Source organism: Typopeltis vanoorti, chromosome 12, assembly GCF_054136105.1.
Source record: "Typopeltis vanoorti isolate ZY-2024b chromosome 12, IOZ_Tvanoo_1.0, whole genome shotgun sequence".
Lineage (NCBI taxonomy): Eukaryota > Metazoa > Arthropoda > Arachnida > Uropygi > Thelyphonidae > Typopeltis > Typopeltis vanoorti.
The window spans coordinates 102,743,578-102,760,937 of record NC_143560.1 but is presented as its reverse complement, the minus strand read 5'-3'; the positions used below and the strand labels follow the sequence as shown (position 1 = coordinate 102,760,937).

General features: G+C 34.8%; 1 protein-coding gene across 6 annotated transcripts in view; it reads right to left on the bottom strand.

The window, feature by feature from the left end:
• Positions 1-17,360, bottom strand: part of LOC150101081 (uncharacterized) — an 84,938-nt gene that overhangs the window by 32,428 nt on the left and 35,150 nt on the right. For 2 of the 6 annotated variants that reach the window (XM_090401324.1, XM_090401325.1), the window contains 2 exons: positions 14,919-15,090; positions 6,033-6,098 (listed from right to left, as the gene is read on the bottom strand). In XM_090401324.1, coding sequence (XP_090257450.1) covers positions 6,033-6,098; positions 14,919-15,090 — 238 coding nt within the window. The remainder of the gene's footprint in view (positions 1-6,032; positions 6,099-14,918; positions 15,091-17,360) is intronic. The other 4 variants (XM_090401322.1, XM_090401328.1, XM_090401323.1 and 1 more) reach the window with 2 other exon arrangements.

Here is a 17,360-nt window from a genome sequence, read left to right as displayed (position 1 = left end):
ATGATTAAGTTTCCCTGACTCTCTGCATTAGGTCTCAAAACAAGTAATTTTTTCAGGTTCTTGATGCCAAATGAAGGCCATCCCTCTTATACAAGTCTTTTCTGCCATCAAACTCACTCCACACATCTAAAAACTCACATCCATTTCTTCTACACAGCCTACACGTGAAATCATTTGTTTTAATCACCCTCCTTCTTAACTCTGTACTATCATATCTGGGTAGAAAATTAGCAATTTTTACTCTCTCACATTTCTTTCTCACTTCTTCCAACAGACTTTCATATTTATTATTATTCCGTAACACCTCCAGGGAGTCCAAAGGTTCATCATCAAGAGAGGGCCATCTCTACAAGTTTCTGTCTCAACCACTCCACCAACTATAATCATCTACACCAACGCCATCTACCACTGGCAATAGTATTTCCACAAACAATCACAAACACCCATGCCCACGGTGGGATTCGAACAACCCACATATCTTCTCTCATACTATATTTGTCACTACTTAAGTCATTAGTACCTACCAGAACTACCATTTCTTTTATTTTTCTTTTTTGTTTTTCAATTACATTCGTCATATCTTTAATTTTCGCTCCCAGAAAACTAGAAATGGTCACTCCCTCGGCAAGCGCAAATTTTGAGATTGAATCACTACCCCATATCATCGCTTTTTCCTTAGATTTTAACTGACTTCCCTTGTTGTTATTAATATGATTACCAAGTTAAGTGCTTTTGCCTATTCTTGTTCTGATTCTTTTTCATATCCTAAGTTTTTCCACTTTTTCTAATAATTTCTTTTAATCGAGATATTTCTAATTGTCAGCTTATCTTCAGATAAATTATCATAATCACTGCAGCAGAATTTTTGTTCATCAGGACAAATGCTCTCCTCAGTAGTAACACCTGAGCTTTAGACACTGCCCTGTTGCGACGAGTTTTCGGTGCCATTCTTAATAGTAAAAACTAATAATATTTCTGCAATTATGTTATAAAATGCTGTAGTACAATAATAACACTAAAAAAATATAATATACCAAAAATACACCATTAAATCTAAGAAAATACTCAATAAATCAATAAAAATCCTAGATCTTTCAGGAGCTTTCTAACAGCGCATCTTTTCACCCTCTTTTATCCTGCTCAAAACCAAACTATTACTTCCTATTCAAATACTCTTGCATCCTAAACCAGTGTGAAGGAAATCACTATCAGAAAATAGCACAATCAGTGACATTCTTCTGTCTTCTCTATGGTAATTTGTGCAGAAATCCAGCAGATAGTTACCATTATTAGCTCTGTCCTTTTTTTCCAAATTTTATCTAAGTATTTCTATGTCTGCTGTTTACTCCACAACAAAGACCAATTTTTCCTTTTTCTTTGTGTCGGGTGCCTCTGCTAATGCCTTGAAAATTCCTCCACTTCTTCTCTAGTAGAACCTTCTATGTGGCCACAGGCACAACTAAGGATCGTTGTGTTAAATACTACTACTCCTTTTCCCTGATCATTACTGCCTGAATATAACATCTTGTATTTGTTGCTTAGAATAATTTCACCTGTTTTTGTCTCTTTTGTTTCAGTATGTTGATCTGGTGCTTGTCCACGGTGGAACAAGCACCAGATCAACTAATTCTAAGCCCATCCATGTAATACTTTGTGACAGGTAAGATTTTGTGAATGGAATTCACATTCTTATGAGCTTTTTTTTAGATATTTGTTTCTAGAAGTAAACCAGTCAACAAATAAGAGCTAATCATAATCTGCTGAGTGTTATGATCTACAGAAGTGTCTGGATCAAAGAAGTTTTGCTTTCTATTCTGTCGTCACAACCCTTCTTTAGTGTGGCAAAATTCTCAGTGACCATAAGCAATATAAAAAACAACTATATCCCAAGTTGGATCAAAGTTAGTTCCACTATGAGGGCTGTGAAGATATCTATAAAGAAAGAAATCTCATCACTTCAGTTCAATTATATTTAAATTCAAGGGATCTAAAGCAACGTAAGAAATGACCACATCGTTTTAAGTTTGGCTGAACATTACCTACAGATCAATCTGCAAAGTAAAAAGGGTGTTTTGTGATTTATACCCCCCCCCTCAAAATGCTCTATTTCTTTCATTAACTTGATTTAACACTATTTTTTTCTTCATATCCTGTTTGAACACTTTTGTTGAAGAAAAGTGGTAGACCAATAATAATCACTATTCTCCACAGTATGATGTTTAAGGTTATGCCATGACTTGAAGCTAATTGTTCAGTTTAGAAAATAATTCTTATGGTGGTCACAGACCTAATATTGTCAGCTATCACTGTAACAAACTTGTAGGGACTGCCAGAACAGGCTGTTATGGATAGTTTGTTGCAATGATTTTCGTTTTGAACAGCATCGTGTCTACTGAAATCTGGTGGTTTGTTATAATGAGTAAATTAGTTAAAATGGTGTTTGCTACAACGAGTTAACTGTGGCTTGATATATAATTAGTGAAGTTTGGCTTACTGTGACAAAAAAAAAAGGTTTCAAATAGATGAATGCATGACTGCTAATAAGAACTAGTAACTGCTGTTATACACAACATCCAGAGTAATAAATCAAGAATGTAAAATTTATAATCTCAAAATTTACAGCATCACATTTATTCACACAACTTTGCAGCAGATTTACCCATGACGCTCAAAAAATCGGCATTAAGTGAGTAACATCTTCATAACTGGAAATGAAAGAAAATAGCAACATATATCAAACCTTAACCACCATCCACCAAAATGTGACTTTAGAATGCATCATGTTCTATAACTTCCAAACAAGTAACTGCATGTTAAAAAAGGTATCCACAACACGCAGGACAGAAGGAATATGAAATGTTCTTTTTTTTTTTTTTGAAGGAGATGGAGGTTATGGTTCATTAGAAATCTTACCCTTCATAATAATCAAAAAATATCATTAGCAAAATTCCCCAAATATTTAAAGCCAACCACCAGATACTTGAAATTTCTTTATATCACACAAATTCAACATAACATTCTGAACATATCAAAACACTTAATTCTCATATCCTAAGCAGTTTCCCACACCATCTTAAGCAAATGCACTGCACTACAATGGCATCAAAAAGAAAACAAAGTGCCAGAATGGTTGCATACAAGAGTATTTGTCATGTGACACTAGCATGACTATGCATCCTATCAACAGTATACACAATCATACAAACTCAAAATATGTCACCATAAAATAAATCACATTACCAGCACAAGAGAGGACAATGCCTATGGAAATCTCTTGATTTAATCCAGAAGTAGGCAACCTTATGACACACAGTTCAGTCTGACATGCAAAAATATTTGGGGTGACCTTTGTATTTGAAATACTAATAATCAAAATTTTTAAAAATAAAAAAAAACAAACAAGTTGATTCTTTTTTGCGTTTTTATTTATATTTAACACAGTTACATTTTCGACTTGCATTCCCCAGTAGTGCATGATAGTGCATGTGTCATAATGTCAGTATATCCATTACACTAATAGAAAGTCAAATGGTTACTGCTGTTAGTAATTTTAAATTTGCATTGAATTTATAAGGTATTATAACAAATATAATAATAAATAACACCTCTGTTTAATTAATATTCATTTTAAGCCAAGTTGGAACTAAAGAAATCTAGGACTTTTCAAGCTGTGTGGAAGCAGAAAATGAATGGAGTTGTATATAATTTATGCATGGAAAGTTTAACAAATCGAAATTACAATATTGAACATCATTATGAAACCAAGAATTTGAGTTCAGTGAGAAAATTCTGCACAAAAGCAAGATCGGCATATATAAAACAATGTATACTGAATTATAAGCGACAAAAGGAACAAACTTTGCAAAAATGTATAAATCAGGACCATTGCCAAACAAAAGATGGCTTTATTGCATCCCTATGTATTGCAAAACATGGAAAGACTTATACATATCACAATTTTCTGAAAAATGCTTTTATTGGCTGTGCTAAGGAACTTTTTAAAGATTTCAAGAATCAAAACAATATAATTAAGAGAACTGAAGAAATGCATTTATCAGCTCATATTGTTCGAAGTAGAGTTGATATGTCAAATATACTGAAGAACAAATGAAAAATGATCTATTGTCGTGTGATGTTTTTGAACCGCTCGACAAAAGTACTGATATTAATAATATTGCTCGGTTGGCAATGGTATCTGATATTTTTCAAAAATTTAAGGATATTGCAGATTTTAGTGAAGATAGAAGATTAGACAAAGAAAATCTGCAACAACCAACAGAGCCCCAGAAATGTGTGGCAAAAATATTGGATTTATAAAACTTTAAGAAACTTAAATATAAAGAGCCAATAGGCTTCACATTTCGGTGATATAAACATTATTCAAATTAAGGGGATATTAAATCCCACATTGTTTTAAAACCGAATAAGAAACTCAAAGATTTTGAAACTCTCTGATTCCAATCTTTGAGTTTCTTATTCGGTTTTAAAACAATGTGGGATTTAATATCCCCTTAATTTGAATAACTTTTAGAAACTGAAATTTTGTTATTCAATATTATCATTTCATTATATAATTCATGGAGAAAGTCCGCATGCTAGATCATATGCAAACCAATATAACAAATTTTACCACAATACTTTATAAGTATTGTGGTAAAATTACTTAATGTACATTCAGCTCTCACACAGACAATTCAAATTCTTATCGGAAGATATGGAGATCTACTGTTACATTCAGAAATTCAATGGTTAGGCAGAGAGCAAATTTTGTCTATTTTTAGCCTGTATCCATGAAATTAAAATATTTTTAAATGAATTCTATAAGTGTCTTTTATATGCATCAAGAATGGACAGTTTTTGTGAATAAAACTCATTTTATTTAGTAAGCCAACAGTTAAAGAGTTTCCCAAAGGGAAAAAAAAAAAAAAATTCAAGAGCCAATGGAAAACATAAAATATACAATTCTTAAATGATTATAACGAAAATACAAAACTTGAATTTGAAAATAATTTCAAAATTTGACGAAGAACGGTGTTCTGTTTATTTTCATAATTAATCCACAGGATTATGATTCAACTAAAGTTACGCAATGTTACGTTATTTTGTAAGAATATGGACTAATGCAGTTAAAGAAGCTAGAGAAAGATACGAAAAATCAAAATCAAATTTTAACAGAATGTTGGGTATCAATTCATATTGTTCGAAGTAGAGTTGACGATATGTCAAATATACTGAAGAACAAATTCTGCAACATTTACAGCAATGGAAAAATTCTATAAATATAAATCTATAATCTAAACTTTATAATCTATAAATCCACTATGAAGCAAACTAGTGTGACAATTTTGTCACATGTCCAGATTAGACATTTCCAATTATAAACCAAATTTAGATATACTGTGCAAGGATTGAGAATTTGCAGACTGTAGACATCAGCAGACAGGAGTGATAAAGCAGACCTAAACTTCTGAAAGGGTCATGCAGGATACCAGTAGACAGAATTTTTCATTGGGGATAGTGAGAAGAGTCCAGAAAGGCATGAGAGCTAGATTTTTCTTTCAGAGTGCTGCATGAATAGAATGACTTGCTTTTGGAGGTTGTGAGTGCAGATAATGTGAATGAATTCAAAAGAATTCATTCACACTATCTGCACTAAAATATGATGTTGTGCAAGTGAGATATGTTGCCTCCATCGAGGAGTCCCTGACTCACCCAGAGGTCTCTTATAATAATGGTTATGGACAGAGTTCACATTTAAGTAGCCAGCCAAGCTAACTCAGATGCTGTGGATTATATTCTCATAAGCTCACTGGCAAACTTCAAAAGTTTTTAGTTTCACTTCATATCAGGCAATAAAATAATGATCTATAATATCTCAGTCTCCATTATTACAGAATATACAGAGACTTTAAGCTCTGTATTTTGATACAAGATTTAATTACAGGTAGTTGTGAATTTTCCAAAAAAGTTGGAAAAGGATACTGTAGCATAAAATGCATCTATAACACTATAGACAAAAGAAATTAACTTACCCAATTTGAATGGTAGTAAAATATCACCTTCTTCATGCTTTGCTTTTTTCCTAGGATTAGGATTAACTAAAAAAAGAAATACCCATTTACTTACCAGTGTTATGATGAAATAAAATTTAATCATAAAGCCAACTCTCAACTATGATAACCTTATAAGAAATAATCTTAGTGGAAGGTTTGCTAGAATGAATTTTCTTTTAGAATAACATTAAATGCTATGGGGTTTGGTTACATTTTTTCACAAGTTTGAATACAGAAACTGTATAGTGAAATGCAGTTTCTACATGACTATAGTGAAATGTGACTAACTACTAGAAGAACTCACTTTGAAGTTTATAAAACTATTTACATTTAAATTGGAACGAGAGTTCTAAATTAAAATCAACTTAATTTTTATATAAATTATAGACGTCAAGGTATGGATGCGAAGTGCATATTAAAATTGCATTACCATTGATATTACATTGAAATATATGATGGATACGAAGCATATTTGATCCATAATGGCCCGGAAAGATGGTTAATAATCATCAGTCTTAAGTTTCCAATATCACATGCAATCGTTTAACAGTTTTTTGCAAATATTAAGAATCTTCCTCCATAGCATCTGGATATTCTCATGAAAAACCTCAAACTCTTTCTGTTCTTTCATATGCTGTAGCAATAATTGAATTCTAATTAAGTTTTATTTTATTTTTTTAATATCTTCATTCCTTCTTGTCTAATAACGTGTATTTTGCAGTTCTCATGAATCTCATTTCACTCATTATTTTTTGTTCATCATCCAAATTTCACTGTCATATAAGAATGTAGGCTGATAAAGTATTGTATATTTTCATATAACCTATAAAATTTTGAAGTTTTTAATTTTATGTCTTTTTCTCCTTCATATGTTATTTCACATCCAAAATAACTGAAGGTATTATATTTATCTGTTCATGTACATCTTTTTACTTTGGCAGATGTTTTTTCATAATCTATAAGCAAAATATGAGTTTCTAAATTAAATTCTCTTCTTTTCTTTATAAGCAATTTTAAACAAAAAGCTATCCATTGTAGAGTGTTCTTTTTTCATTAGACACGAGAGCTATTAAAATAAAGCTATTAATTAGCTTTTAATAAGCTAATTAAAAAAAATTTTTTTTTAAATTAGCTTTATTTTTAATAAGAAAGCGAAATGTTACTGTAATTGAATCATATCAACAATCCCAGAAATAATCTGAGAACATAAATGGTGCAAAACTAAACCCATTTTGACATTCTAATAATATTTTTTCACTGTATATTTTCAATTTTTCATTAAGTATTCTACTATATATTTTGCAGCATACATTCAATAAACTAATCAGCTCAGCTACCATCTTTTATTCCCATATAGGAAATAGCCCTATATAACTTTTTGGAGACTGATGGGCAATTCAATCTCCACAAGTAGCCAATAGCTGGCCCAAGACTATCACCAATTATACATGGCATCCGATTTCTGTAATTAGCAGGTTTTCTTTTATTCCCATTTTTAAATATAGGTATCATAATCAAATTCTTGATATGTACCCTCAGGGAGTGTACAGAATAATTATGAAAGTACAACATGACAAAGTTACACCATTAGTAGCTTCCAATCAACAATCTTCCTCCAAGTAATCTGTCAAGATTTCAATATTACCTGATCATATATTTCTGTCTTTTAAAGCGCTTTTTACTTATCAATCCACCTATCTTTGTCTTTTCCCTGCCAATGAACTTGTTTGCTAATCTTTTCTCTCCACTGTTAAGTGACCATACCACCTGAGATTAGCTCTACTAACACATTCCTGAATGCTAACAATGCTATAACTGTATTTACTTTCTTTTCTGGACTAACAGTATACAAGACAGAGTTTTCCTCCTGCTCGTAATATCTCATATCTGTAATGTGTGATTTTTCTAATGTTATTCTGTCTATTTTTCTTTAAACTTACAGTTGCAATGAAAATGGTCATGAAACATGACTGGAAATTCATGTTTCATGGTTATAATTTTTTTTTTTTTAATTAGCTTTATTTTTAATAAGAAAGCGAATTGTTACTGTAATTGAATCATATTAACAATCCCAGAAATAATCTGAGAACATAAATGGTGCAATTCACATGAGTATGGCATTAACTATTCCTCTATTAATTAATTTAATTAATTCATCAATGCTCATTATCTATTGAAAACGCCACTACATAGCTCAATTCAGTTCATCAATTTGGTGATCAGCTGAATCAGGAACACGCACCTGAATTCTTGGAAGATGAATTTTTTATGCAGAAAGTAATTACTGGTAGCCTGATTTAAATCAAAATTAAAAATTTGATTTTAACTTGTCTAGCCAAACTTTATTTAAATCCACAAGCTGCAAGAGGGCCCCTATATGAAAATAACTAACCTAACAAGTACTTATGCACTGTTGTTAAATGCTTTTTAAAATCATCAGGTATCATAAAATTATATGCTTTCACATGAGAATGCGGATTCCACAAGGTCTTAGGAGAGATATGTCATCCTCACATTCATTATTAAAATAAAAGCAAATTATAATATCAAGCTATATAAAAAAAGATTTCAGGTAAGTATATTTATAGTATGATTAATCATGTCAAATAAATTGGTTTTTATTTAGTGTAAAACATTTATACCATTGTTCTATCACTATCTCATTTATCAACTTTTCCAAGTAGACAAATTTCATCACCTGGTGAGACTGTCACCCCATTTACTGGAGGACTGAAGTGGCTTGAAAAAGATCCATGTTTCATCTCCAGAGCAGGGTTTCAAAACTAAAAAATAATAAAAAGTGACAGAAATCTGCCTAGTCTGCTCATCTTACTGATGCACTATAAGTTTATAATCTTTGATGGAAGACAAAAAAAGCTTTAAGCACCCAGAATGTCCATCAATTTTTATTCCACCTTTATAATCTTTGATCCTTACTACAGCACTCTTTCTTCCAAATTGAACCCCTCCCCCCCACAGACTAAATAATATTTGTCAACTTCATGCAGATGGCAAGAAATCAGAAAATGATGCAAGAAAAACACACCTTTCAGGTTAACCAGTGCAGACTATGCTTGGAACAGTGCAATTAGAGCCTGCTGAATCTGTTAGGTAGGTGTCACCTGTGTTCATTTACCCAGAGGATGAAGTTTATAATGAACATAACCATTAATTTCACCAGAAATGCAGCAAAATTGTCTGTTGAGCTGTGACATATGTGTGTACATGTGGTGCACTGACTCAGTGGATGATGCAATTATTTGGTGATGCTACATATAAGCCATTCAATTTTACTTTTTAATGTTGCAAAATCAAATAAGTATTTAATGACTTCTTTTATTATTGTTATTGTTCCAGGCAACTCCAAGGAGTCGACAGACTCATCGAGGGAGGCCCTAACATCATGTCGAGAACAACTATTCGACATTCACACAGTATCTATCATACCTTGCCTTGAACTCATTCACGGTCGTAGCACCCACAACAGACTCTGGAAGCTTATTCCACTCATTCGCTACTCTCCAAGTAAAAAACCTAGCTCTAACACCCTTGTCAACCATGCTCTTGCCCAGCTTCCATTCATGGCCTCTAGTCCTCCCACCACCAGTCATATTTTCAAAAATATCTTCTGGATCAATCTTATAGAAACCCTTCAGTAATTTGAATGTCTCAATCATATCACCCCTCCTTCGCCTATCGACCAATTTCTGCAGCCCACAAACCTTCAACCTATTCTCATAAGGTTCATTCCACAGACCTGCTATCATCTTGGTCACTCGTCTCTGGATCCTCTCCACTTTCTCCCCATCATGAAGAAACCCTGGTGCCCATAACTGGGCACATTAGTCCAGGTGGGGTCTTATCAAGGCTCGATACAGAGGAACAACAACTTGTTTGTCTCTGCATGTTAAAAGTATTTTTCAGAAGCCAAGTGATTTGGTGAGCTTTTTTAGTCACTTTTGCAACGTGCCCCCTAAACTTCATTTCCCTATCCACCAACACTCCCAAATCCCTGGCCTCATCAATCTCCTGGAGTACGGTTTCACCAATGCGATATACTGCTGCTATTCTTTTCACCCCAAAGTGCATAACCTTACACTTTGGCACATTAAATTGACATCCATTTTTCCTAGCCCAGTCCTCCAAACTATCCAAATCATCCTGCAAATTTTGACATCCTGTGCACTCATAATTGCTCTACCCAACTTTGCATCATCAACAAACAAGTGAACACTTTCTCTCAAATCCTTTCCTATATCATTGATGAACAAATTGAAAAGCAGTGGTTCAAGAACAGAGCCTTGTGGCACTCCACTAGTCACAAGCCGTCTTTTAGACTCCACTCCTGAATAAACCACTCTCTGGTATCTCTCCTTCAACCACCCTCCTATCCATCTCACCAACCCTATATCTATCCCCATCTGCTCCAGTTTACTGATTAGGGTTCTATGTTCTATGTTCATCCTATCAAAAGCCTTGGCAAGGTCCAGTAGTATTACTGTAAACCCATTACCCCTATCCAGTTCAGCCATCACTGTGTTATAAAACGTGAGCAAGTTACTGAGGCATGATCTCATCATCATCATCATCATCATCAAATTCCTGCCATGTACCCTCAAGGGGTGTACAGGATAGTACTACATGAAAAAAAAAATTACATTATTAATTTCCTATCTACAATTTTCCTCCAAATCAGCCTGTTACTTGTCATCACTCCAACATTATCAGATCTTATATTTCTATCGTCTAAGGCACTTTGTACCGTATCAATCCACCTATATCTTGGTCTTCCTCTGGGTCGTTTTGCTGCAAACCTGGCAGAGAACACTTGTTTTGCTAATCTTTCCTCGCCCATTCTGTTTAAGTGACCATACCACCTGAGATTAGCTCTGCTAACGCATTCCTGGATGCTGACAATGCCAAGTTCTTTCCTAATATCCTCGTTTTTAATATGATACTGCCATTGATGCCATCTGTTCACGCCTATAATCTTTCTCAGGACTCTCATATCTGTGGTCTCTAGTCTTTGGTCAAGTGTTTTACTTCTGACCCAGCTCTCAGATCCATATGTTAAAACTGGTTTGAACACTGTCTTGTACACAGCTAATTTAGTGTTCCGACTGATTTCTCTCTTATTCCATATGAATTTATTCAATTGACTTCCCACCATACCAGCTTTGCTGATTCTGTTGTCTATTTCTATATTTAATTTACCATCTTCACTAAAAATCGTGCCTAAATAGCTGAAATGTTTTACTTGTTCCACAGGTTCTCCATTCACAACACAGTTGACATTTTCAATGATTCTGCCTATTTTCATTGTCTTTGTCTTTTTATTGCTGACCTTCATACCATATCTATTACAACAGCAGTTCAATTTAGTCAGAGAATCTTGCAGACTTGCAGCGGATTTATTTAGAAGTATAACATCATCTGCATAAAGCAAAGAGCTGACATAAACATCTCCAATTTTGATATCATGTTTAATACCACTTTCCTTCATAATGTGATCCATATAGATAATGAATAACAGAGGGGATAATGTACATCCTTGTCTCACACCAGATTTAACATTAAACCATCTTCCTGTACTTCCTTCAATTCTAACTGCTGACTTACAACTCAAATAAAGACTAAGTATTGCTTGATATAATGCCCCATTGACACCATATAACTGCAGCGTATTGAATAGCTTCTCTCTTGGCACCTTGTCATATGCCTTTTCCAGATCAACAAAACTTAAATACAGATCTTTGTTATATTCCCATGCTTTCTCGACTATTTGTCGTAAAGTGAAGATCTGATCCTGACAGCCTCTATTTGGCCTGAATCCAGCTTGTTCTTCACCAAGCTTTTCTTCCACAATTCTTCTCAACCGTTTCTCAAGTATACTTGCATAGATCTTGCCAGGAACACTCAGTAGGGAAATACCTCTGTAATTCTCACATGCAGTTTTATTTCCCTTTTTATATATGGGTACTATGAGAGCTCTACTCCAATCATCGGGAATTCGTCCCTCTGTCCAGGCTTTCTGAACTATGCAGTGCAGCCACTGTAAGACTCTTATACCACCATACTTCAGCATTTCTGGTCGAATATCATCTACTCCTGCTGCCTTTCCACATTTCAAGCCTTTGATGGCTTTTTCTACTTCAAGTATGGATATGTATTCCTGACTGCATGCCTGGTCAATGTCTTTTACCACTGTGCTGACATCACTGCTTGTTTCATTTAGCAGTTTTTCAAAGTAATTACTCCATACTTCAAGGATATCTTTTTCTACCGTTTTCATGTCACCTTTATCATCTCTAATTCCTTTTATAGCACTCTTTCCTCCATTCTTAAGCTTCTTCAACAACCTCCAGAATATTTTGCCACCTTCTTGATATTTATTTTCTATATTCTTGCCAAAGTCCTCCCATGACTTTTGTTTAGCTAGTTTTACACAGTGTTTAGCATTCTTGCATTTGTCTCTATATTCTCTAAGAGCACAAGCTGACTTATTTGACAGGAACTTTTGGTATGCTTTCTTCTTTTCCTTCACTGCCTCTTTAACTTCCTGTGTCCACCAGGGAGTTCTGATTTTTTTATCCTTACAGACAACTTCACCACATGCCTCTCTGGCTGAATCAATCAATGTTTTCATCAGAGTTTGTCACTGAATCTCCAAGGTTCGATTCCTGTTCTCAAACTCTTTCATTTTTTCTTCAATAATCTTTGTGTATTTTAGTCTACAGCTGACATCTGAGAGCTGCTCAACTTTTATTCGCTTTAAAACTTTCTTACACGTTATTCTTTTCAATATGAAATTCAATTTTATCCTGCTCAAGACTAAATAGTGATCACTTCCAATTTCAAATCCTCTGTACACTCTGGTGTCCTGCACCAGGGAGAAAACATCACTATCAACAATAACATAGTCAATGAGACTTTTCTTATTCCTTGCCACTTCTCTCCATGTGAATTTGTGCACATCACATTTTTATGTTGGAACATGGTGTTAGTAATAACCAGTCCATGTCCTGAGCAGAAATCCAACAGATATTTGCCATTATTATTACCTTTGCACTTTTCTCCAAATTTTCCCAAAATATTTTTGTATGTCTCACAATCATTTCCTACTCTGCTATTTAGATCCCCAACAAGGACCAACTTTTCATTTTTCATTGTGTCAGTTGCTTTTTCTAAAGCCTCAAAAAATTCCTCCACTTCTACCTTAGTAGAACCTTCTGTGGGACCATAGGCACAAATAAGTCTCATTGTCCAGTTCCCCATTCTCACATTTGCCCACATTACTCTACTTGAGACTGACTGCCATTCAAGAAGATTAGCCTCGTATTTTGTGTTGAATACTATGGCTACTCCTTCTTTTCCTTGATTGTCATTGCCTGAATATAACATTTTGTATTTATTGCTCAGAAAGATCTCACCAGTTTTTGTCTTTTTTGTTTCAGTCACCCCTATTATGTCGATCTGGTACTTATCTAATTCCTCAGCTAGCTCCATTTCTTTGCCATTCAGGCTTCTTACGTTGATAGTACCGATCTTCAACTCTGGTGATGTTGAGTTGGGGTTTATTTTCAGATTTGTTCCAGTAGCTGACTTTTCGCTGTTCGCCCTGGTTCCCTGGCGAAAACAACGGGGGCCTTGTTTAACCGGGCGACGCCCCAGCCGGCATGAAATCCTTCACAAAACCATGTTGTCCCCCATACAATATCCCATTTTCATCAATCCAATCCTGTATTCTTTTCTTGACTAATTTCTCTAAGACCTTGACAATGATTCCTGATATGCTAATCGGTCGGTAATTTACAACAGCAGTCTTGGAACGACCTTTATGCAGTGGAACTATTTTCCCCTCTTTCCACCCCCTCGGGACTAACCCAGACCCGAGACTCAAATTAAACAAAATGGTCAAGGGTACTGACAATTCTTTAGCTGCTTCTCGTAAAACACGAGCTGGTATACCATCCAATCCAACACGTGTATTGACATTGAGTTATGCAATAGACTACTCACCTCCACTTCATTCACCACAATTCCCGTATAATCTACTGGTACATTCGTTTCTGCAATGTCACCACCTGGATGATATATTCTTGCAAAGTGCTCACTCAGTAACTCAACTATATCAACTGATTCAGTTACCTCCCTACCATCGGCATTCTTTAAAATCATTCTGCCATGTACATTTTCCCTTTTACTTGCTACATATCTAAAAAACTGTTTAGGATTCTCTTTAGCCTGCATGGCCAATGTTCTTTCGTAATCCTTTTTTGCTTTTCTTACCACACTCGTTACCCTTCTGGCCTGCGCTTTATACCGTTCGTGTGCCTGCCGGTCACCTTTCTCCTTAAATTCCCTCCATAGTTGTTTCTTTTTCAGCAGCTCAAGCTTAATGGTGTTATTCATCCATTTAACCCCTAGTTGATTTATTATTCAGACTCTAGGTATACAGTCAGCCATTGCTTCATGCAAACACTTCTTAACTACCTCCCATGCACTATCGACTTCTAGTCCTTGCAGTTGTACATGCCATGGCACTGAACCAATCAAACTCCTAAGCTTGTCATACTTTCCAGCCCGATTCTTCATGAGATATAAGTTGAAAACTAAGGAAGGTGAATACAACTATTGAACCAATTAGTGAGAGATATCCATTAATGCTGAATAAGTACTAAAATAAAATGCAGTACTAATTGAATCACTGCTAATGTTAAATGCTATAGCATAGAATTAAAGTAAAAAAGGAGTGCAACATCAGGAATCAAAAGCCAATGGAATAATTCTGCAGCTGGACAAATACTAACACATTAAGTCTTACTAATGTATTAACTTTTATTTCTATTCCCAAAACATTCTTACCTTGCTTATGATTTCTCTGTCTCTTTGAGCCTGCTGAACTGACAGGTTGGTTATCTATAGGCTGCTCTTCAAGTATAATGCTCTCTTCAGAACTGTTCTGCTCAGGAATCACTTCTTCAGATTTCATTTCAGATTTTGTTAATTTGGTTTCTTCATCTAGAATCTCTACTTCCTCAGAAAAATATGTTATCATTGAAACACCTCTATTTCATTATTGAAGTACATTAAACAAAATGGTCATTAATATTAATTAGCAATGCAAGTGAATAACTTTTGTTCTAGCAGATGCCAGGATCCATTGATTATAAGCACATGTGTTGTATTTGTAGTCAACACTAAAAAAATAAACTAATAAATTATAATATACAGGGTTAGCCTAAAAGAAATAGATAGTTTAAATGCTTTATAAATAGAAAAAGTCCTCAAGTTTACGACCTCCACTTTTCGTTTGTCTTCGTGACATCAGCAGCACGTGAGCACCTTTGACATAAGTTGAGCAGTATGGCCGCTAGCCAGGTGGAGAAGGCTTTCTGCATGATTGAATTTGCAAAAACAAATTCTGTTACTGTCATGCAGCATTGTTTTACAACACGGTAAGCAACCACCCACAGTCAATCTACAATTGGAGCAAGAAATTACAGGAAACAGGTTGTCTGTGCAATGGGAAAAGTCCTGGGAGACCACCTGTATCCGAGGAAACAGTGACTCGTGTTTGTGAGACTTACATGCGAAGCCTGAAGAAGTCGACAACATGTGCAAGTTTAGAACTTCAAGTTCCACAAAAGACTGTGTGGAATATCTTGCGTAAACGTTTACGAATGTTCCCTTACTGGTTGCAATTATTGCAGAACCTTAGTGAAAACGACAAAATCCTCCATCACTCATTCTGTATGGACATGCATTTCATATTTGTCCAAGATGGTGCTCCGCTGCACTGGCTCCTTGAAGTTAGAAATTACCTGGATGAAAATTTGCCTCGCATTGGATTGGACGTTCAACCGCCCAGAACATGGCTCTTACATGTTGGCCACCAAGAAGTCCTGATTTAACATCCTGTGACTACTTCTTATGCAGGTACATAAAAGACAGAGTTTTTGTTCCTCCCCTCCCTACAAATGGATGATCTTAAACAACGCATCACAGTAGCTGCTGCGACTGTTGACATGGACATGCAGAAGTGTTGGGGAAGAACTGAACTATCACATTGATATTTATTGTGTTACAAAAGGGTCACACATAGAACGCTTGTAACTTACCCATGTAAACTTCAAAAGCTTACATGGGTAAGTTATTTCAGCTATGAAATAACTTACCCATTTATACTCATTAGTTTTTCAGCCATGCTATTAAAACTCTTCTTTCTGTAAAACTTTGAAAGTGTTATTTCTTTTAGGCTAACCCTGTATATATATGCTTATTAATATTTTGATATTTTTTGTAGAGATGTTGACCAGCAACTGCTCATATTCTTACATGATAAGAGGAAAGTGGAGGAATAGTGTAGCACTACCCACAAAAATAGCTAAAATAAAAGACAATGCAGAAACAATGTGTTCATGAAAAGAAAATAGAAGGTAGAGATCATCTATTAAAGGACTGTACTTTTCTGGATACAACCGAGCATTCATACTGTATCCAAAAGAGGGAGGGAGGGTTTAAGTGGTGCAACACAACAAATGTGAGACCAATATGTTAAAGTCAGGCAAATTAGGGATGAATAGTGTTAGGAATTGTGCAGGTGGGAAGTGGTATTTTGAATGAAAGAGAACACAAAGTTTTGAAGATGAGAAGGCTATGGATGAGATGTAGTTATGCAGGATGTGGTAGAGGCTTAAGTCAGTCCAAAAAGAGAAATCATAATCAGAAGTTTGAATATTATCAAAATTAAGGGAAAGTGAAGCAAGACTTTGCTTCTGAGAATAACAGTACTGTATTTTGAAAGAATGAATTCACAGATTCAATTTTTTTGAGATTTCAATTCTTTTGAGAAATAGTGTACTGTCATCAACAAAAGTATGGATAGAATTTGTGGTTCTGCTCATGGAACAATGGTGGAATTAATTTCTGAAAATCCTATTCCAAATCCATTAAAGCACATGGATTTTGCAAATGGTAGCAGTTCAATCAAGCTGATCCATAACTAAACATTTCATATGTCACAAAACAGTCAGTCCAGGAACAACTCCCCCCCCCCCCATTAAGGGTGAAAGGCAGTCTGGCAAGGTTCAATCCCTGCTTTATAACAGCTCTTTTCAAGAATATTATGAATCCATATTTCACAGTCAAATAGGCTGAAATTAAAAAAAAAAAAAAAATAGAAGTTTTACAAGAATATAATCTTTGGTATTAGAATTGCCTTTAACTTGCACTACTTAGACAGGGACTTCACAACCCAACTCACATATTCACCTATTATTAGTGCTTATTATTAAGGTTTTTCAT